Source organism: Natator depressus, chromosome 5, assembly GCF_965152275.1.
Source record: "Natator depressus isolate rNatDep1 chromosome 5, rNatDep2.hap1, whole genome shotgun sequence".
Taxonomy (NCBI): domain Eukaryota; kingdom Metazoa; phylum Chordata; order Testudines; family Cheloniidae; genus Natator; species Natator depressus.
Window position 1 is genome coordinate 107090378 of NC_134238.1, and position 23296 is coordinate 107113673.

The 23296-nt window shown below is 41.3% G+C and overlaps 1 protein-coding gene across 1 annotated transcript in view; it reads right to left on the bottom strand.

The window, feature by feature from the left end:
• The window catches only part of ZDHHC21 (zDHHC palmitoyltransferase 21), a 54078-nt gene extending 32513 nt beyond the window's left edge, over nucleotides 1–21565 (bottom strand). The window contains exons 1-5 of the mRNA XM_074954106.1: nucleotides 21470–21565; nucleotides 10473–10676; nucleotides 8167–8265; nucleotides 4725–4836; nucleotides 1828–1966 (exon numbers count right to left, since the gene is read on the bottom strand). Of these exons, the coding sequence (XP_074810207.1) occupies nucleotides 1828–1966; nucleotides 4725–4836; nucleotides 8167–8265; nucleotides 10473–10626 (504 nt within the window). The 5' untranslated portion in view covers nucleotides 10627–10676; nucleotides 21470–21565. The remainder of the gene's footprint in view (nucleotides 1–1827; nucleotides 1967–4724; nucleotides 4837–8166; nucleotides 8266–10472; nucleotides 10677–21469) is intronic.
• Nucleotides 21566–23296: the final 1731 nt, after the last annotated feature.

Below are 23296 nucleotides of genomic sequence, written 5' to 3' on the forward strand. Positions count from 1 at the left end.
GCTCTTTGATGATTTAAGACCCTAAACGTGGGATCTGGATGTGTTATTTAGGCAATCACATGCAACTAGACTATGGTTATTGTACAGTCTGTCTATATAAGTCTACTCCTCATCTGCCACATTGACTGTATATAGATGCATAAGTATTAAGGATAAACACGTTTCCATTCATGTGCAGAAAAAACAGATTGGAATTTATTAATATATTTAATATACTGAACTACCCACGCATTTGATAATACAATTCTTAGAAAACTAAAATAAAGAGAGAGATCTACTCATTTTAAGACAGATAATTCTTAAAAGTTATACTGTCAGTGTTGGGAGGCCTGAACATGGCAAAATTTACATAATTTCCCATTACGTCGCCTCACCCCAAAAAAACAAATCGTTTTCCTTTAAAAAGCAAAGCTGAAAATCCAAGATTTGAGTAAAACAACTAAGTAGAATGCAATTACTTAAAGGAAATTAAATAATTACATTAAAATATTTTGACAACAGCATTTAAAGGGCTCCTATAAATATGGAGGATATACTCAAAACCATTAAAATACATTGTCAGATACATGTCAAGAGTAAATTGTCTGCACCATTCAAAGATTTTATCTTAGGAAAATAAATTCACTTTACTACATTGTAAGGGCCAATTCTGCAGTTCGTATGATTATACAGCATTTTCTCTGAAGTTCTGTATGTATGAGGCCTTAAGTGAGTGTCAGATAGCTAAGCATTAAACCCATTTTACAGATAATGAAGTGACCCAGTAAAACTGGAGATATTCTCGAAGCAGTCTACATTTTAGGGAATGTGTTTTATTCATTTAGAAAAGCATCTACTATCCAGAAACAAGGCTATATGAGAGGAGGAGACAAGTAACTAGCTCCATATAAGCACTGAAACTTTAAAAATTTTAAAGCATTTGAACTTACACAAGTGTATTCATGTCTGTGACAGAAAATCCAATTTGATTAATTTAGTTTAAGACTGAAAATCTATTTTGAGAGAACACCCATAATTATATTATAAATAAGGCAAAATATTTTCAAAGTGATCTGCAAAAAAAACAAAAAATTTCAGTAGAAAGTACTGAATGTCCCCAGCAGTAAGAGGGGCATTTCAACATGTTAATAACTTACGCTTAGCACATTTTACCCCTTCTTGCATGTCCAAAGAGTACAGCTCCCCATATTTGCCAGCTGCTTCACCTCTGCATGTACTTCACTAAGGACATCACATCACATCACATCACCATAGATCAACATGGAAGTATACAAGATGTTTATAAAGATAAGTCCCATTCTTTTCTGGTACTGTGCCTCTTTCAGAAAGTTTAATAGTCTTATGTTTTACCATTTAGGATACAAAATAAGATAATAAAATTTTAAGTTTTCATGTCAGGTACTTTGGATGGAAAAGGTACATATTAAGTAAATTATCTTATGCATGGACTCCCCCACGTAACAAGTGTAGGAGAGGCATTTCAACAAACTCAGAAGTTACTCAGGAAAAAAAAAAATCTAACATTTGCAGATCACTTTTAAAGAAGTCTAATTGTTTTTGACCCTGTTTTACAAGGCTTCCATCACAACTAAAATCTTGTTTGTATCTAGGAGAAAATCTGCTCCTCTTTACAATTGTCATTCCTTTACTTACCAGGAGAGTATTTGCCCATTTGTAATATCAGCCTTGATTTTCCCTACTCTAGTATTCATCATCATGTGTATATAAAACAGTAGAAATTTTTTGGCTTTTAGATTTCAGAATAAATTCCATTACAATTGCAATATTAAATATTTACCCTATTTTATGTAAGGATAAGATTCTTACCCAGTTAACTTTTTTCAGGGGCAGAAAATAATAATAGTGGCAGAAATCAAGTATCAATGTATAGGAACTAAGAAGCTGAGTGTAGAAGCATAGCTGCAGAAACAGCCAATGATTGTCTTCACCAACACAATTGTTAATCCTGCAACAAAACAAAGCAAATACACAAGGCTTTTGAAATGTTATAGTTAGGCATGATAAGTACCAAAGACAAAACAACTTAACTTATTTATAAATGCATTGCTGGATATGGTAATGTATAGGCCATATGCAACTACAACTGAATACCCACAGTATCCATTCTACAGAATGATGTGCCTTCTCTATTAAAGCAATAGCAACCCTACTGTCGTTAAAAATTTGCCTGCATTTTCATTTGGTGCATAGGATGCAAGACTGGAATTTCTCTGTTAAAACAGGTTTCAGAGTAACAGCCGTGTTAGTCTGTATTTGCAAAAAGAAAAGGAGGACTTGTGGCACCTTAGAGACTAGCCAATTTATTTAAGCATAAGCTTTCGTGAGCTACAGCTTATGCTCAAATAAATTGGTTAGTCTCGAAGGTGCCACAAGTACTCCTTTTCTTTCTGTTAAAATACAAATTTAAGGGTAAGCTCTTCAGGGCAGGAAACATGTTTACCTTTCTGTTTGTACAGCACCTAGCATAAGGGGGCCCTGATCCTGATCAGGATTTGAGAGCATTAAAACAATAAAAAAACCCAAAAAACGAGTCTTGGTTGTTTCTCAAAAGTACAGAATTGTATTAGTTGATTATGTTCATATTTCACGTTACTACATACACTGATAATGTAGAATGGTACATGCGTCTTCTGAAGAGACTCAAAATGGAAAAAAATCTCTTTTTGCCTTAAACACCAAAGATAATCCCACGCAACTGTAAAAACATTTCAAAATTATAAAACAGCCTGCAAAAATGTCACAGCAATTCATATTTTTCTACCACTTACTAACACAGATTACAATCTAAAGTGATACAAAATTGACTTTTTTCTGTATAAATTTACATAAATTCAATTCAGAAAGTGGAAAATTGGGAATGCAAATACTATACATATCGATAAATGCTGGAAACTATGGTTTAACTGCCTTATGATCAGGGAGCAGTCCCCTGACATCAAAAAAAAAAATCTCAAATATGCAAGAGAAAAGTTGGAGGAAAGAGAAGGTGTGGCACCCAACAAAACAAGAATATCCCCCAACTTCCTTATCAAAACAGTGTCAAACAATCCTGACAGTTCAGATATTTCAACTTTCCTAATTAACACTTTCAACAATCTACGCTACAAAAGTTTTACTGGTATAAATATATCAGTTAGGAGTGTGATTTGCTTTTTAATTATACTGGTATAAAGCCTAGTATAGATACAGTTATACTGGTATAAAAGGTGCCGTACACCAATATAGTTTATTTTACTTCCCAAACCAGAAAGAAGTTATAGTGGTAGAAGCAGTGGTGTAGCTAAGCTAGGAAAACTGGGTGGGCTTTTGGGTGGGCGAGCAACGATGGGGGGCAACGTGCCCCCATGGGGGTTATGGTTTTGTGGGGCCTGGGCCAAGACAAGTGGGGGTCCCTTCCCTCCCCACCTCTTCCACCTGCAGTCCCTGAGTGCTCCCGCAAGGGAGCAGCGTCCAGGTACGGGGGCTTGCCCTGCTCTGCCCGTTTGTCTGTCACTCCCACCAGGGAGCGGGGTCCAGGCGTGGGGGCTTGCCCCGCTCCGGCTGTTTGTCTGTCGCTCCCGCCAGGGAGTGGGGTCTGGGCGCGGAGGCTTAGCCCGCTCCAGGGGCTTGCCCTGCTCCGCCCACCAGCGGGGTCCAGAAGCCATTTGGGTGGGCCTGGATGGTAAGTGGGTGGGCCATGGCTATGCCCCTGGGTAGAAGTACTTTTCTATTGGTATAACTACATCAACAATAGAGGGTGGGAAGAGGGGTTGCTGCTTTAACTATACTGATACAGTTAAAGAGAGAGATTTTTTAGTGTAGACAAGCTTCTGTGGCCAGATCGACACCAAAAAGTTAGGTTGCCTCAGCTATGTTGCAAAGGGGTGTGAAAAATCCACACATTTAAGCAATGTAGTCAAGCTCACCTAACTCCCAGAGCAGACATCATCAGGTTGACAGAAGAATACTGCCTCTCGGGGAGGTGGATTAACTACAGTGACAGGAGACTCATTATAGTCATATATGGATAAGGAGTGTCCCCACTGAAGTGCTGCACTGTTTCTAGTTAAGACACAGCCTAATCCATATATTGACTCTAATGAGAATTGGAGCAAGCCCATAGATATCTAACAAATTAACTACCACCACAAAATATTCAAACTGTTTTGGTTTTGTTTTGTTTTTTTAAAGTCATCCCCTGGCACTTTAAACTTTTAATTTGTAGCACCAACATGAGAAAATGCAAAACAAGCTTTTATATTTCAGTTTATTTGAAAGCAAATTATCTCACCATCTCACAAAACTAAATTGTGATTATCTGATTTTTACATTGAAGCTGCTCAGCTCTAGCAATTTTGTTTTTTAAAGTTGCATTTCCCAACATTAAACATTTCTTTCATCAAAATTTGTGAAAGTTCCAGGAGCATCTCATACTGGCATCCAGCAACATGACAAAACAGTAATGATTATATGTTATATAGCAAACAATTCTCACTATCAATGTTTGATTGCATGGGCACAGGCACTTCTCAATGAAAATCCTATCTACCCTCCTGCATTAGATACCTTTAATGATGAAGTCTTACGGTCAGAAAGAGAATGCTTCAATAAGAATTGTACTGTAGTAAAAGTACCCTGATCAAAAAACTGCAATTTAAACAAACAGTAAATAATGAAAGTTTCTGTGCAGCAAGAACTTATTGCATCAATGGATCCAGTCTTACCACGGACAGTGGTGATCCATCCTCCTAACACAGTGTCCACAGCGACTGCAGTGATGGGATCGCTTTGGTCTCATCATATTACACTTATTACAAAGCTCCCAAAATTCTCGTTCTAGAGAGAAAATTGAAACCAGGTTAAATAAAAATGAATGTCCGCTGAAGTGCCAGTAGTTTTCAGATCTCAATGGGTACACATGCTTGAGCTTCTGGAAAAAATATATTCTTCCTATGGAAATCAGCATGCAAGAACCTCTCCCCCACTCTTCTTTCAACTGCTCTAGGATGGTTGGCATACCTCTACCATTGTGGGCTGATTTTTACTCCTAATCCCCATCTTGCCCTACTATTTTTCAGAGTCGTCAATACAACATGAAACTGCTGGCTAGGAACAAGGCAAGAACTGGGAAATAAAGAATTTTTGTGTTTCTAAAACTATTTTCAGTTCCACTTGGATTGCTTTTTTTCTAGCACATATCACCAACAGTGTCAGCTCTGAAGCTCAGCCAGAGTATCAAATCCCACTGCCATCCCCAGCTCAGTCCAAAAGAATTGACCAGTAAAATAATAAAATACAAAATAGATTTATGAAAGGTCTTCCACTGCAGGATCTCAAAGTGCTTTAAACATTAAACAAATATCATAACATCCAACAAGTAGGAATTTTATGGATGAGGAACCTGGAGGACAGAGAAGGCGTATACTAAGTTTGGGAGCTAAACTTGAGATACGTAGGGACTGACTTTCAGAGGTACTGAGCTCCCACAACTCCAGCTGAAGTTAACATGAGCTAACATTGCTAGGCATTTCTGAAAATACAGGTCTTATTTGCCTCAAGTTGGCTATCTAAAACCAGTAGACACTTTTGAAAATTTAGGCCTCAGAGAGTTGGCGAAGATCGCATTGTTTCTAGGATGAAAACACACTGACACCTTAGTGCTGTCAATCATTTAAAATGTATTTTACTTAATTTTTTTTTTAAAGGAGTGCAGTAAAGGTGTTATGGAATAAGTCCAAAATCATTGGTCTATAATTTCTATTTGTAACAAGTGCCATCATCCTTTTTATTTTTAACCTGAGAAAAATCAAAACTTATAAAAGGAAAGCTACACCAGTTTTCATTGCAACACATTCTGAAAGTTTACATGAGGAAATGCTTTTCACTATAATCAACGATGTATGGAACACATTTTAAAATTCAATTTGGCACTTTTTGAGCCTCCTGCTGGCAGCTCCCATCTTTCCCATTTTGCAGAAAAATGATATTTTCACCCTGGAAGTACAGAAGCCCAATACCCAAGATCACTGAACTAGTAATAATGAGAGATGGAAACTGATTTACAATCTGTTCCCATAAAGCCAGTGTCACAAAGGTGTCACTCTTTAATAAGACAGCTACTGTTAACAGTGGGCTCAGAAACACCCGAAGCTAGTTTTCAAATACAAGTTATACTACGCAAAAAATGTATTTCACCATATCAACCTACACAATACCATAGAGCTGAAGTGAAGCTTAAATATGATTTTTTGGTCTCAGTCCTGTCACTAATGGGACTAGATGCAAAAACATGATCACAATTGTCCCTAATTGCCCAGTTGTCAGCTGTATCCGCAGAGCTCACTAAATGAATGAGGCATGGAGAATGAACCAGACTCTCAGTTGCAGGACATGACTGCAATGTCTCAGCATGCTGCCTGGGCTAACAACAACTATACCTTCCTCTCACTAAGGAAAGGGGTGGTGATGACGGTGATGACACACTCAGTTGGGAAGTATGGCATTTAGAGGTCTGAAGCCCAATGCCAGCAGAAAGGCTAAGACTTAAAGCAAACATACCAGGAAACCAAAAATAGCAACCTGCAAGTCCAGTGCCAGGTAGACTACTTATCCATTCCATGAGGAACTAGACATGATATTTAGCAAAGATCCCACCAATAAGCTAAACATGGGACTGGACAGCAGCAGAGCTCTCAGAGACAAGACAATGACAAGACCTCTGACAACCAGGAGAGCCCAAATCCGGAGAAGAAGTGGCAGCCCCTACCAGTCACGAACAGATCCAGGAGCATGAGCAACAGCACCCTGAGGCAGAGAAAGTGAACGAACAAGCTTTACCATCATTGCCTGCCGTCCCCATCATCTTCTGGGACCCCAGAAATTTCTACCTAATCCTGAGATATGTCCTGACCAGGCTAGAGAGAGGGAGCCAGATGACATAACCACCTCCAGTTAAATCTGGACTATCACCTGGGATGTGAGACTTTGCCACCCTGCCTCCCCCAATGTGTCCTTTTCCTTCCCCATTTTGTTTCTTCTCTTTCCTGTCTCTCTTATTTTAATTTCTGCCTAACAAGAGTCTGTCTTAACCAGCCAAGACTGTATATTTTGCAAGCCTGTGATCAGAAAGAGGAAGCTGAAAGCAATGCCGCAAACAGACCAATGGCAGAACAAGTTTACTAGATCTCAGAGTTGCTCATAAAACCATGTGCCATGCCTGTGTTTCTTCAGCAGTGAAGTTGCAAGTGAGAGTCAACGCCAGAGACTGAAGCTCCATCTTTGCTCTTTTTATCTCTCTCCTTTTGTGTGTGTCTTGTTTTGTTTTCTAGGAAACGGGATCAGGCAACAGCAGCTCTAGCCCATCTCAACTAACTTCTTTTCTTTTCCTCAAAAGGACCTTATTAACATCTTTAATACCATTTAAGAGGTTGACAAAAAAGGGGTTGTTTCCTTCTAAAAACTCTCCATGGCCAAAGTAAAATGCAATATGAAATGTTGTTAAAAATGACAGCCTTACTTAATACTTCAGATTTCAAATGCTTTAACTGTTTGTCCTTCTTTTTCTTTAATAATAAGTTTAAAAGGATTTTTAATGGTGAGTTTGCCATAGTACTAAGCAGACAAAGGTCTCTGTATACCAAACCGTGTTTAAAACTGCTTAATGTTGGACAGTTTCAGGGTCATAACTTTAACTCTTTGGGGCCATATATTTCCAACACATTAATGCCACAACACCATTAGTGTCATATTACTAGAGAGAAGAGTTCCACTTTGGCCTCTGAGGAAGAGTTATGTTTTTAAAAAATCCTCACTTGCGTTTTTCCAAACCAGCTGATCTTGATGTCCAAAAATCTCCCGTAGTGATACACTGAGGCCTACATCACCAGGGAGTAGTATCCCTTCCCGCTAATGGGCTATGCGGATTGATGGAGTAGCACAGACAGGTACTTGGGTTGCTCTTGATCACATGCCCTTGCAACACAGCGTATGACCTTGCTCAGCTCTATCACAACAGCACCAACACTAGATTTTCCAAACCCTGTTTGGTTTTCAAGGGAGTGGTTGCAAACAAGGCTAGTAAGCTTCCAACAGCTATTAAAACTAATATTAGAGATTATGCAAAGCAACCAACATTGTATTATTTAGAAACATCTTGCAATATAGTACCTGTAAGTGGTATCTTTGGCGTTTCAGGGAGTTTTCCTGGATCAGCTATGGAGGCTCTCAATAACGAAACTATACAGAACAATGAGACTAAGTAGTAACCTGAAAAATAAATACGCACGTTTTCAGAATATTACATCAAGTACATCTTTGGCCAAAGATTGCATGCCGTAATGGGTCACATTTTAATAGTTCCAGCACAGCAAAAGATTACTTTATAGGAATGAGGCAAGACAACAGAAAATTGCAGAATAAAAGAAGCTGCAATAATTGGCATATTTGAAAAGTAAATCTGATTTAAACTAACATAGTTTAATTAACACATGTAAACCAGCATTCCGTTTATGCATATAAATATTTCATACATATATTATACATAAAAACAACCTTAAAAGAACATATTAAGATTGCAAAGTCAAACACACAAAGGTTAGGAAATACCACAATTAAGGTTGCCTATGCACATCTAATTGGGCTCTTTGTACATATGCATTATGACAGGCTTTAATTACATGATTGCAATAAATGTTTTCCACAGGACTGCTGCCTCATTCAGCACACAAAATGGACAGTGCTCACTGAATGAGCAGCTACTTAATATTTTGTTTTCTCCTTGTTGTTCAATATGTGGACACATGCCTCATTTACTGCACATATTCAAACACTGCTACAAAGACAGAATTATTAGCTTCCTCATCAGTTTTTCTAATGGTGCTCATCATTGTGGCATATAAGTGCATCACAAACATCAATTTATTTTCATGACACCGGTGAGATAAAGGGGTATTATACCCATTTTACAGATGAGGAACTGAGATACAGAGAAATTAAGGTCAAAAGTATCCACTAATTTTGGGTGTCCAAACAGAGACACCTAGGACCTCATTTTTCAGAGTATTTAGCATTATATAGCACTTTTCTCTTCCTGAAGTCCCCTGCTTCATTCCCTACACACCTTCCAATTTCTGCAGCAAATGAAGCTGGGCTCTGATGGCCCACAGCCTCTTTACACAACCCATCATGGGCACTGAATGAATCACTTTGCCCATGGGTTTCCACAGATATTTGTTGACTTCAGAGGAACAGTGAAATTCAGGAATCCTGAGTCCCATTCCAGTCTCTAGAGGGGAGTGTGCTTTAGTGGACACGGACTCTTCTTCCTATACCCCCCTCTGCCCTCAAAGCTTGACCTCTTCTTCCCCATCCCTTCCAACCTGTCACTGTCCAAGTCCTATCTCTTCCCCATCCCTGGCTCCTTGTCCCAGTGCCATTCTCCTCATATAGCCAGCCTGAGTTAGCGCAACTCATTAACTGCTAACATGACCCCTCTGCAGTGTTGATGCAGCCTAGCTCCACCTGATTGCTGCTAGTCCTCTAGTGCCTTCCCACAATTCTACCATGTCCCCAGATGGGACAGGGAAATTCTCTTACAATTCACTGGGAAATAATTTGTAGAACAGCTCAGCTTACTGCACTTCAAAGAAATATGGGATGTGCCTAGGGTTGCCAACTCTGACTGAAGCTATTCCAGATTTTTTTTTTCTCCCAACATGACAATGTCATTTTCTTAAAATATCCTATTAAAATTAGACTGCTTTCAATAGTCACCAGGAGATCGATGCTGATTCCAGGAGACTCCAGATCAATCCTGGAGAGTTGGCAACCCTAGATGTGCCCCCGAAGCCTTAAGTGCCACACACGCGTGAGTGCTGTGCCAGTGTGTACACAGCAGCTTGAATGTTATTTCAAACTGTAGCTGCTCTCACCAGCGCGAGGCTAACTTTAGAGGAGTAGTTCAAGTGTAGAAAACTTAACTGCAGTGAAAATATACCCAAATACACCCACAATCCCCTCTCCCAGCATCAGCTGCTGATGCAAATATAGGATATATAGTATACCTGCTCAGCTTTTCCTGATACTGATATACACTCACGCAGATTGTAGGTATAGACTGGCCACAGGATTCACACATGCGGTGTTGGGAAAAAAAGCACATATATGGACATACTGAACTGTGTCAAATGAGTATGTCAGAGCCCAATTACAGTTAGCATGTCTCTGTCTGTAGTTAAGGCTTTAATCTAAAGTAATACCAAAATAAGCTATTTCAGATTTATTGTATTTCAAAAATAAGGAGGAAGTTGGATTTTTAAGAATCAGCATTAAGACCAGTTTTTGTTGGATTGCTCTCCTTCTTCCCCGGAATTCTGGAACTTGATACTACATAGGTCAGAGTAGGTGCTATTGCCCACAGGTACCATTTTTTTTACTAGATAGGAGAGGGAGAGATTGGGCTCAATGCAACTTACACAATATCGCTGCAGTTGAAGTGTGTCCCTCTTCATAGTGAGGAAAGAGGATAATTTGGGGAATAAAGAGTGTGTTGTAAAGCCAAACGAAGATAATCATGCCCATGCAGCACCACCCCTGCGGGTCAACCACAAAATGAATTTGTAGCCCCATTGTACATTATCTGGAGGCAGCTTGCCACACACAGGGAGAAAATGATGATCCTAAAAAAAGAAAAAAGAAAAACACCCCCCCCCCCCTCAGTAAGTTGAAGTAGTAACATGAAAACTTCATCGTGGGTTATTAGAAAGTTAATAAATACTAGTAGAATGTTCCCTGTACTTCAAGTAGCATAACTTATTTGGTCCATGTACACAGATTTGGAAACCAGATGCAAGTTTCTAAATGTTTCAAAGCCTCATACACAGAGTTCATGCACTACCATGGGATATACACTTATGGCTTCTTCTTCACTGTAAACATCTCATTGTCTATTGCTTAACTTTTACCATGAAGATGAGTGAAAAGACAAAGGATATAAAACCTGAAGAGGACTTCAAATGCAAATGAAAATAGGTGCATTTACAAAGATAATCAGCCAATCAATGATTTTAGGAAAACTCAGCAGCCTAGGGGCGGTTAACATAAAAAAGAATGTTGATTTTCTCTCTCTCTCTCTCAAAACTAAGCCAACTAGATGGATGTGGGCTATCACAAATAGCACACAAGGCTCTCTTTACCTATTTATGTCTCATTCCATCCAACTGTGCAACCCAAATTTTGAAAGATTATTTATATTCAATCTATTTGAAAATTAAATCCTCACATACTTCTGTAGCAATCTGCAGTTGAAGCTCTTCACTGATCAGGTATCCTCTTTTTAAAATGCTGAAAGCGGAAGGAATTGCACTTTCATAAACATTTTTCCAGCTAAAAGGGGTCACAGCAGCATGCCAAAAATTATTTATATGGCAAATAGGTCAGTCACAATGTGACCTCCTAGCCCCTTTGCTCACCCCTAATTCCCATCATATTAATGATTTACAACACAATCATAACCCTGTGAAATCATCCTGCAGGCCATTTGCCAGAACAGTGATTTCAGGTTATTTTTTTGGAGGTGAAAGAGCTATTGTGAAGAGGAGGACAAGAGTTCCTTCCCTTCCTCTCACTTCCTTCCTCTCTCTACTGCAAAGCTTCTGAAATCTAAGAGCTTGTCTACACTACCGGCTAGATCGATGGGCAGTGATCGATCTCATGGGGGTCTAGTATAGACGCGATAAATCGACCGCCAATCACTCTAGTGTCGACTCCGGTACTCCAGCTCAACGAGAAGCACAAGGGGACTCGACGGGAGAGGCTCTCCTGTCTACACACAGCAGTGAAGACACCATGGTAAGCAGATCTAAGTACGTCGACTTCAGCTACGTTATTCCGTAGTCCGTAGAGAGACTCCCTTTGGCAGACTGTCTCGCTGGGCGTTCAACAATCACAAAATCAGAACACATACTAGACTTTTAGTTTATAAAGCAGTGGTAATCCCAGCTCTCTTCTACGGCTGTGAGACTTGGCGGACCTATAGAAAACACCTGAAAAACCTGGAACTCCAGCACCAGCACTTTCTATGGCAGATCCTCAACATAAAGTGGGAGAATCATCGCACTAATGTCAGTGTCTTCACAGAGGACATCTTCTGTGTTCAGGCCCTGATTATCCAGCACCAGCTGAGGTGGAGCGGGCACTGTGTGAGCATGCCTGATGTATGTTTACCAAAACAACTACCGTATGCCCAACTCACCAAAGCAGAAAGGAAACGTGGAGACCAAAAGAAACCCTTTACAGACACTCTCAAGATAAACATCAAGAGATGTGGCATCGACACCACATACTGCGAGACAGCAGCTCAGGATACAGATAACAAGCGAAGTCTTGTCAGAGAGGGAACGTCCACTTTTGAGGAAAATCACCTTGCTCTGGTAGCAGAAAAACCCCAGAAAAAAAATGGAAAGACAACTGTCACACAGCAATTGCGGCCCAACCCAGTCTTCCAACACCACATGCAATGTCTGTCAACGAGCCTGTGGCTCAAGGATCGGACTCCTCAGCCACCTAAGGACCCATGAAAAATATAGTTCTGGCACGGAGACGAGATAGGTTGAAGAGGTTGCTGTCAATTTGATATTGGATACCAATGCCCTGGGGTAGATGGTCTTGGGTTAATGTTTTCATAGCTGCTAAGAAAGTGGAGAAAAGGGTGGGTGCCAGTACACAGCCTTGTTTTATGCCAGTTCGGATTGCAAAGGGCTCAGAGGTAGAATCACTGCACAGGATGCAGGCAATCATCTGGGTGTGGAGGAATCTTACAATGGTGATAAATTTGGTTGGGCAGCCAAACTTTGACATGGTTTTCCACAGCACCTCACGGTTGACAGAGTCAAAGGCTTTGGTCTGATCGATAAAGGCCATATACAGCTCCTGGTGTTGTTCTTAACATTTTTCTTGGATCTGCCTGGCTGCAAAAATCATGTCAGTTGTGCCTCATGATGGTCTGAAGCCACATTGAGACTCTGGAAGTACTTCCTCTGGAAGAAGGTGCTGAATCCCTCTCATCAAAAACTTCTAACCTGAAGAGTAGAGCTCCCAAGAGTCTGGGAGAAGTCAAGTATTGGACTCCCCCAGTCCCACAACAGTAGGTCTTTTTACCTCTGGCTAATAGGTTTATTCCCTTTTAATGGGATTGCTGTATATTTTTCAAGTCCTGGTTATAAAATATAACCTGTGAAAGAGATCATCCTCGACCTTGAGGGATCGCCGATGATAATGTGAACAACATTCCTGACCTAGACTCATAGATTCCTAGATGTTAACGTCAGAAGGGGCCATTATAATCATCTAGTCTGACCTCCTGCACAAAGCAGGCCACAGAATCTCACCCACCCACTCCTGTAACGTATGTCTGAGCTATTGAAGTCCTCAAATTGTGGTTTAAAGACTTCAAGGTGCAGAGAATCCTCCAGCAAGTGACCCGTGCCCGACGCTGCAGAGGAAGGCAAAAAAAACCCAGGGAGGTGAAAACCCTCAAGGGTTGCTGAGCAGCATCTCTCTCTTTCAAATCACCTTAGAACTTCACTCTTCAGGTTTATGAACTTTAATTCTTCAATGTAAGTCCTCCTTTCAAAAGTCCTATTTAATAAAGCAACTACAAGTCTATGATGAAACCAGCTTTTAAGTTGAAAAGGCAAAACTGAATGCATACCTGTGCCATTATATACATCGGGGTGGGCAAACATTTTGGCCCAAGGGCCAAATGATATGGCGGGCCATGAATGCTCACAAAATTGGGGTTGGGGTGCAAAAGGGGGTGCGGGCTCTGGGTTGGGGATGAGGAGTTTGGGGTGTAGGAGGGTGCTCAGGCTGGGATTGAGGGGTTTGGAGAGCAGGAGGGGGATCAGCACTGGGGCAGGCGTTTGGGGTGTGGGGAGAGGCTCAGGGGGTGGTGCGGCCCCCGACCCAGCACCCCAGCTGGAGTGGGGCTGAACCGCGTGGTGCGGCCCCAGACCCAGTGCCCTGGCCAGAGCACTGGAGCAGGGCCGAGCTGCGTGGTGCGGCTCACGTGCCGGCTTAAAACAGCTCTCAGGCTGGATCCGGCCCATGGGCCGTAGTTTGCCCACCCCAGTATATATCATAAATAGCTAGGAATTTCTTGTTTAGTTGGTTCCCCTTTTTCTTGATTTCGTTTTAGTTCCTCATTAAGTCACACTGGATGCCACTTACTTGTTTCACATTTTTTCCAGAAACACTGTGGTAGGAGCTCACGGTACAGAGGTCTTGCAAATATTTTTAGAAATCTAAATCTAAGCCAATACAAAGTATTGGCATAAACATACAAGCTGGTAATACAGCAAGCAGCAGAAATACCAAGAAAGCACTGATTCCTAGGGAATCGGTTTCAGTTTTCCTTCTTAACACAAGAGAACAGCAGACACTCTATCACTAAGGAGAGCATTCCCACAATGGAAAATACTACAGCCCAAACAAACAGTGCCGGAAGTTAGAAACAGCTATCCCAGCTCTGATAAGTGGCTCCTCCAGTACAGTACATTGACAGCAACCAGTCATTGATACTTTGGAGGAAGTAGAAAATTCCCGCAGTGGAAAATTTCTTCCAAACCCCCATTAAGTCAGTGATTGCCTTATGCTCTACAGCCCAATGTATATACACATATTCAACTACACCTACATACACACACCTTAAAGACTATAACTGTGGATCTTATTGTTAACACAGAGTTTTTAAAAATCCTGCTAAACTCTTTAGACAAAATGAAGTCCTGTAGCAGTAAGTTCTATAGGTTCATCATACATTGCGTAAAAAGTTATTTCCTTTTAGAAGCACTGTTTATTGTCATTCAATTTTACTGGCTCTTTTTCTTTCTTTACGTAACAAGTAAGAGCTTGATTTGCCTTCTCTGTGCCATTCTTTAGTTTATATACCAGAACCATATTCCTTTTTATTTATATCTTCTCAGAACTAAACATATTCCTAACCTTTTCATTTTCACTTCATATGGAAGTTTCTTCATGCCTCTAATAATTTCCCCCACCCACCTCTGGACCCTTTCTTTTTTTGCTATATGTTTTCCAAGACAGGAAATAGAACTGAACACAGCATTCAAGGTGAGAATGTTATTACTAATTTATAGAATAGGAAAGTATACAGTATTATCCTATTCTTTATACATCCTAAAATTTTTGCACCACTATTTCACACTGAGCAGAGGTCTTCATCAAGCTATCCACAATGATTCTCAGATTTACTCCTGAGGGGATTCTGCACCAAAAAAATTAAAATTATGTGCCAAAATTAAAAATTATGTCCATATTTTAAAATTCTTCACATTTTATTTGTCAATAAATAAACGTGGCTCCAGCACGGCAGTAGGGAGCACAGACCATTGGCTACACTAAGGTGGGAGATCACCCTGAAGCCCCCCCCAAGTTCAGGGACTCGGCAGTGAGGATGCACCTGACCTTGACACAGTGCAAGGGCTGGGCCTGCCCCAGAAACACCCCGGGGCCCTGACCCTCTGCACCAGGTGGACCACATGTGGGTGGGCAGGCTCAGCCCAGCAGGATTCAACGTGGAGGGTCTTAGTGTGGGGAAATCCAGGTGTGGGGTGAGAGGTTTCTGTATGGGGCAATCAGGGTGCGGGCAGCTCAGTGAGAGATCTGGATGCACAGAGGCTCGTTGGGGGAGGGAGGGGGACCCAGGGGATCCAGGTGAAGGTGATTGGAGCTCTGGGGGAAGGCCTCACATCAGCGAGGACTTCGGTTGCTGTTTGTGGTTCAGACAGAAAACTGTGCGAGCTGGCATAACGGGAAATCTATAAAGACAAATTGCATTCGAAAAAGCAAAAAGGGAGAAATAGACTGGGGAATGGGCAATCCCCCCCCCCCTAAAAAACTGCACCCATGGTCACCCCCTGCCCGTCTTCCTACCCCCTGCAGGGAAACACAGGAAATCTGTGGGGTGGGAGGGCTTTTCTGCGGGTGCACAGTCCCACAGAATCCCCCGAGGAGTAAAGATTTATTTCTTCAATGTAGCTATTTAAGAACATAGAAATAAATAATAGTTCAAATTATTTCTTTTAAAATGGATTGCCTTGCATTTGCCAATAAAGACTTTCATCTGTCACTGAACTGACAATTCATCTAGCTTGTTATTGTAGACATGGTCACCTAACTAAAATTGTCAAGTCATAGAAAATTTTAAACAGAAGCCCTGGATTACAATTATTATGGTGTGAAAGTTTGAAAGGCATGGCACCCTATGTTGGAGAGGAAATTTCTCTGCACAACATCCCTTTAAAGGACAGTTATGATCAAACAAATTACTACGCAAAAATTGCACTACACGCAATATATTTAAATCAGTATGAATTCTGAAAAAAGAAAAGGAGTACTTATGGCACCTTAGAGACTAACATATTTATTTGAGCTGTAGCTCACGAAAGCTTATGCTCAAATAAATTTGTTAGTCTCTAAGGTGCCACAAGTACTCTTTTTCTTTTTGCGAATACAGACTAACACGGCTGCTACTCTGAAACCTATGAATTCTGAGACAGTTTTGCATACTAAATTATTATTTCAGTGATAAAATAAGTTTTTATGGTTTTTTTCCCTTATATTGCTGTTAGCAACACTGCATAACCGGTATGAGGGGCACTCATCACAACAGGAAAGTGAATTGGATTATTTTCTGTTTGTACATGAGTAACAGAATTAACAAGTGGAAAAGCAAGTTTTTTTAAACACATACTGGTGGTGATGCATTAATCCAAAAGAACTCATTTAACTCTTAGATTGCAAGGTGAATTTGCAAATTTTGTGATTGGAAAATCCATATTTACAAGTAATGTGAGAAAATATATAGAAGTCATGAAGATACACACAGAACACCACAATGTCATTTTTACAGTCATATTGCTCTTTAAAATGCATCAACTTTGGTTCAAAGCAAAATAATTACAATATTTAATTAACATTAAGGATTGCGTATATGTAGTTATTAAAAGTAGATACTGTGTATGCCTACCAGGTTACTAACAAAACTCTTTAGGGAAGACACTTGCTGTAAATTTTTCTAGTGCTTGGGGCTTTCTACTTCTATTTTTATTTTATTATATCTCACCAAAAGTATAACATTTCTCCAAATAATCATGAAGCATTTCTAAGCAGTGGAAGTTCTTGCTGTGAAAACCACCAGCTACAACTGTTGCAATTTTAGATTTGTAATGAGAATCCCTTCTCTCTCTCCCTACCAAAACTTCTCCTTGCCCTTTCAGAAAGCTGTGTTACTCAGGGATGTGTGCGCACAGTAGGGTTGCCAATTTTGGTTGGATGTATTCCTGGAGATTTCATCACATGACATAATCGTTTATTAGAGATTAATCTTTAATTCCGGGAGGGTTGGCAACCCTAGTGCCAGAGAACTCTTTTCCTAACCCGCCCTTTCCTGCCCATTTCAATAAATGATGCCATAAATCCAGTGTTTGTTCATTAGAATTACCTTCAAGATGATGAATTGTGATGTGATGAACACTGGATTATAAAATCACCAAATGAGTCAGGCAAGCAGAGAAATCACTTCAATAATTTTTTTTATACACAGTAATCAGAAATGTTTATATGAAATATGGATAGTTTAAGGGGTTTGTAGCAAAATCAAGAATCTATTTTTAAAGCTTGCCTTCACACAACAGTTCCCTTAAAACTCAGGTTCCACCACACATTTTGAAAAGTGCAGGAAATAAACTTTGCTACAGTAGTTAGAATTCAATTTCTCAGTAAAAGAGAGAGCATCTAAGGGCATACACAGGCAATTGCCAGGCATACCTAGTACCAGCACCTAGTTAGGCCCTGAGATAGGGCAAAATCTTATGCACATGCTTAACTTTACACAGCAAGTAATCCTACTGATGTCAATGGGGCTATTCACAATGTGTGACATTAGGCATGTGCATTAATCTGCACAGAACTGACGTTCTTCTCTGCAAAATGTTTTTGAATACTTTAAGCATGTGCAATACTACACAAATCAAAACTATCCCCTTTATTATTATTATTCATTTTATAGCAGTGCATAAAGGCCACAATCAAAGTTGGTGCTAGGAATATCAGAAGGGCCGTACTGGGTCAGACCAATGGTCCATCTAGTCCAGTATCCTGTATTCCAACACTAGCCAGTGCCAAATGCTTCAGACAGAATGAACAGAACAGGGCCCTGTCGTCCAGCCCCCACATCTGGCAGTCAGAGGTTTAGTGAAACACAAAGCATAGGGATGCATCCCTGACCATCTTGACTAACAGCCATCCATGGACCTATCCTCCACAGGATCATAGAAGATTAGGGTTGGAAGAGACTTCAGGAGGTCATCTAGTTCATGAAATATGGATGCTATACTAGCTATACTTTTGGCCTTTACAACATCCCATGGCAATGAATTCCACAGGTTGACTGTGCGTTGTGTGAGACAATACCTTCTCATGTTTTTTTTAAACCTGCTGCCTATTATATTTCATTGACCCTGGTTCTTGTGTTATGAAGTGGTAAATAAGACTTCCCCAATAACTTTCTCCATCGCATTTATGATTTTGCACACCTCTATTATAGCCCCTTAGTCATCTCTTTTCTAAGCTGAACTGTCCCAATCTTTTTAATCTCTCCTTGTATGGAATCTGTTCCCAAGCCCTAATAATTTTTGCTGCCCTTCTTTGTACTTTTCCCAATTATAATATACCTTTTTTAAGATGGGGCAACCAGAACTGCATGCCAGAAAAACCAGTAATCAAGATGTGGGCATACCATGGATTTATACATATAATAGCATTATGATATTTTCCATCTTTTTATGTATCCCTTTCTTAAAGGCTCCTGACAGACTGTTAGCGTTTTTGACTGCTGATGCATTCTGAAAAGATGTTTTCAGAAAACTATCCAACATGACTCCAGGTTTGCTTTCATGAGTGGCAACAGCTAATTTAGACCCCATCAGTTTATATGTATAGTTGGGATTAAAATTTCCAATTTGCATTACTTAGCATTTATCAACATGGAATTTCCTCTGCCATTTTGTTCCCTCCCTTTCCTGTACAGTTTTGAGATCCCTTTGTAACCCTTCTCAGTCGGCTTTGGACTGAACTATCTTGAGTAGTTTTGTATCATCTGCAAATTTTGTCACATCAATGTTCACCCCCTTTTCCAGAGCATTTATGAATACGTTGAATGGCACTGGTCCCAGTATAGATCCTTGGGGAACCCTGCTATTTACTCTCTCCGCTGTGAAAACTGAACATTTATTCCTATTCTTTGTTTCCTATCCTTTAACCAGTTACTGATCCACAAGAGGACCTTCCCTCTTATTCCAGGACTGCTTTCTTTGCTTAAGAGTCTTTGCTGTGGGATCTTGCCAAAAGCTTTCTGAAAGTTCAAGTACATGATATCCTCTGGATCACTCTGGTCCACATGCACATTGACTCCATTAAAGAATTCTAATAGATTGGTGACGCATGATTTCCCTTTACAAAAGGTATGTTCACACTTTCTCAACATATTGTGTCATCTATGTCTTTCATAATTCTGTTCTTTACTATAGTTTCAACCAATTCGCCTGCTACTGAAATTAGGCTTACCGGCCTGTAATTGCCAGGATCACCTCTGGAGCCTTTTTAAAAAATCAGCACTACATTAGCTATCCTCCAGTCATTTAGTACAGAGACTTAAGCACTAGGTTACATACCACAGTTAGTAGTTCTGCCACTTCATATTTGAATTCTTTCAGAACTCTTGGGTGAATACCTTCTGGTCCTGGTGACTTACTATTGTTTAATTTATTAATTTGTTTAAAAATCTCCTCTGACACCTCAATCTGGGACAGTTCCTCAGATTTGTCACCTAAAAAGAATAGATCAGATGTGGGAATCTCCTTCCCATCCTCTGCACTGAAGATGAATGCAAAGAATTCTTTTAGGTTCTCCAATCCAGCCTTATCTTCTCTGGATGCTTCTTTAGCACCTTGACTGTTCAGTGGCCTCACTGATTGTTGGGCAGGGTCCCTGCTTCTTTTTGCCTCTGCTTTTTTTAATCTGTTGTTCAGCCACCGTGGCATTTTTTTAAAATTATTATTATTATTATTTGGGGTATACATTTAGTTTGAGCCTCTATTGTGGTGTTTTTAAGTAGTTTTCATGTAGCTTGCAGGCATTTCACTCTTGTGACTGTTCCTTTTAATTTCCATTGAAATAGCTTCCTCGTTTTTGTGTTGTTCCCTTTCTGGAAGTAAAATGTTACTGTGGGAAATTACTAAACACACTGGAAGAGAGGCAGAGAGATTCTTTACAGCTATTCAGAGATGACTCTGGCTGAGTTGTTCAGAGGCTTTGTAGACACTAACAAAAACGGATTCCTATTTAACAGCTATGGAAATATTCAAAAATTAATAAAAGTCTTTTTCCAGCTACACAGAAAATATAATGCACCTTTTATTAAACAATATTTAATTCAGGTGAAATGTGCAAGATTGAAAGCTCTGAAGAGTGAAGTCATCTATCCAGGAAACACATTAGGGACAGCAACATTTCAACCTTCCCCACAGCATCCTGCTAACATACACTAAGCCAGGGATCGGCAACCTTTGGCACGCGGCCCGTCAGAGAAATCCACTGGTGGGCTGGGATGGTTTGTTTATCTGCAGCGGCCGCAGGCTCGGCCGTGGTTCACCATTCCAGGCCAATGGGGGCTGTGGGAAGCAGTGCAGGCTGACGGATGTGCTGGCCGCCGCTTCCCACAGCCCCCATTGGCCTGGCACAGCGAACTGCAGCCAGTGGGAGTTGTGATTGGCTGAACCTGTGGACGCTGCAGGTAAACAAACCATCCGGGCCTGACAGCGGATTTCCCTGGCGGGCCCCATGCCAAAGGTTGCCAATCCTTGCACTAAGCCTACCCTGGAAGGGCCACATCTTGGCCCCAGTATAAAATAACTACCTCCAAACAATTAACACAGGCAGAAAGGATGGGGACTAATTACGCTAAAACCATTAAGACCAACATGGGAGCAGCTTTTTGGCAGGACTAGCCACGGATGAATTGGAATTAGTGACCTGGAGTATCAGGCTCAGCAGGACTCCCACCTTTTGGAGGCTTGGGGAAACACCCCTGTGACCCTGACCAGTGCCCTACCCAGGGGACCCTCGCAACCACCATATCTGCACCCACTGCCACCCCCACACACCAGCCAGCCCCCCCACTCCCGCGCTCCCCCCACCAGCCACCCCCCCACTCCGCCTCCTCGCCCACCCCTCCCACTCCCGCCCTGCCCCCGACCACCCACACTCAAGCGCTCCCCCCCGCACCAGCCCGCCCTTGCCTCAGCCCCCAGACTCCTCCTGACACCCCCACCCCCGCAGAATCCCCTGGGAATGCCCACAGCGCCCCCTCCTCGCACAAGGCAGAACTGACCCGTACGCGGGGGCTAAACCGTCCCCGCAGGAGCCACCCCGACCGCTCCCACGCTCACCCAACCGCCGGCCGCAGACTCTATCTCTGTCGGTTTCCACCACCTTCCGCTTCCGCAGGATTCTACGCCTGCGCGCACGGAGGGCGGCGGTTTGCTGAATAGGGACACACTCAGCGCCGCGGCCAAGCGCGCTGAGGGCGGGAGTGCGCCCTGCTGGCCGCTGGGTGCGTTCTACTCCCGCCCCGCGCGCGCTCCTTTCGCCCGCGCGCCCTTCCCTGTCCTCAGCCGCGGCAGACCTGGGGGTGGCGTGATATGTGGGGCAAGCCCCTGTGACAAACCGTCCGAGTCAGACGTTCCACGCCCAGCGTTGCCGACCCCCCAGCATTCCAAAGGCCGTGTGGCCTCAGGCCTCCCCAAAATAATGAGACTGGCTTAAAAAAAATCACAGGATTAAGAGACATAATATAGTTGGCTTTCTTTTTTATTTGTTTTCTGTCTTTTGAGCCATTTGGGTACATTCAGGTGGCAGTTTCAATCTTTTCTCTGTAATCGTGAGGACTATAAACTAACCAGTTTGAAATGAAAGCTGAGGTTTTCATGAAATCACTTGACTCCAGGAGTTGGGGCTTTAAGAAAAACACCAAATAATGTGAGACCTTTGAAATCATGAGGAGCAGGAACAGTCCTACTTCAGGCTTGCAGTATATGCACTCCCACATGAAAGCTATGCATGCACAAATGTCCTCTTTCTCTCTTGAATATCTCTGCTTGTATTCATTGCATTCCTCTTGTGGGAGGAAGAGAAGAAATGTGTTTATTCATGGACAACAAGGAATAATGTTTTTTAATTGTCATGTGGGACTCTGACAGACACATTACAGATGTGACTGAGAAATAAGATCTGCTGCTTAAGGTAGAACAGAAAAAAATTTTAACCAACAGCTGAATTAATACACTTATAGCAGATCACACTGGGGGTTCTATATTTATCTTCTCTCTGGCTTCCATATTAAGTTTGCTCAGGTTAAAGGTCTAAAGATTAATATTCCAACTACCAGCATTCTTGATGTGGAAAACAAGCTTATTATTGTTATTGTTTTTTATGTAATACTATAAGCATATATTCATGTTGCAAACAAGTAGTGAGACAGGATTCCTTCCCCAAAAACATACCGTTTAAGACCCTGAGCTTACAGTTGACTCCAGTGCAAACCCCAGTTGAAGACAGCTGGGCTCTGGTCTGGGCTGGTACAGGGGTCCACAGGGCAATCCGTGGAGGAACAGGGCCTAACTCATTCAAATGCAGCATGTAAGATATGTGCAGTGTGTTGTCTTGTCCTCTTATGTAAGCAGCACTCATAACGATTCTGTGATTCCAGTAGCTGACAATTTTCTTTATGGTGCATAAGAAAGAATAGAACGTTATATTGGTTCTGGAGTGCAAACAGGCATGTTTTTCTTAATAAGACAAGCAAATATGACTGAAACACACACACAACATATGAGTAAGACATTTTTATATTGTCACTTTTTTGATCACTTTAGAATGGGCTTTACTCACAAAAAATGGAGCAAAAAGGGAAGTAGAAAAACCTGAAGAGACCTCTTTTGTCCAGATTTTGCTGAAATGCTATTTCCCGAATACTGATTTAAATCTTAAATTGATCCTCCCTCCTCCCCCGCACATTAAACGTCAGTAGTACCCTGAAATGTGTATACATTCCCAAATTAAAAGATAAGATAAATCTGCATCTCTCCCTTTGCTTCCACAAAGTCACCCTCTGATTTTACAGTGAGATGGCGCCACCTTGGATAAACTCAGTGCCTCA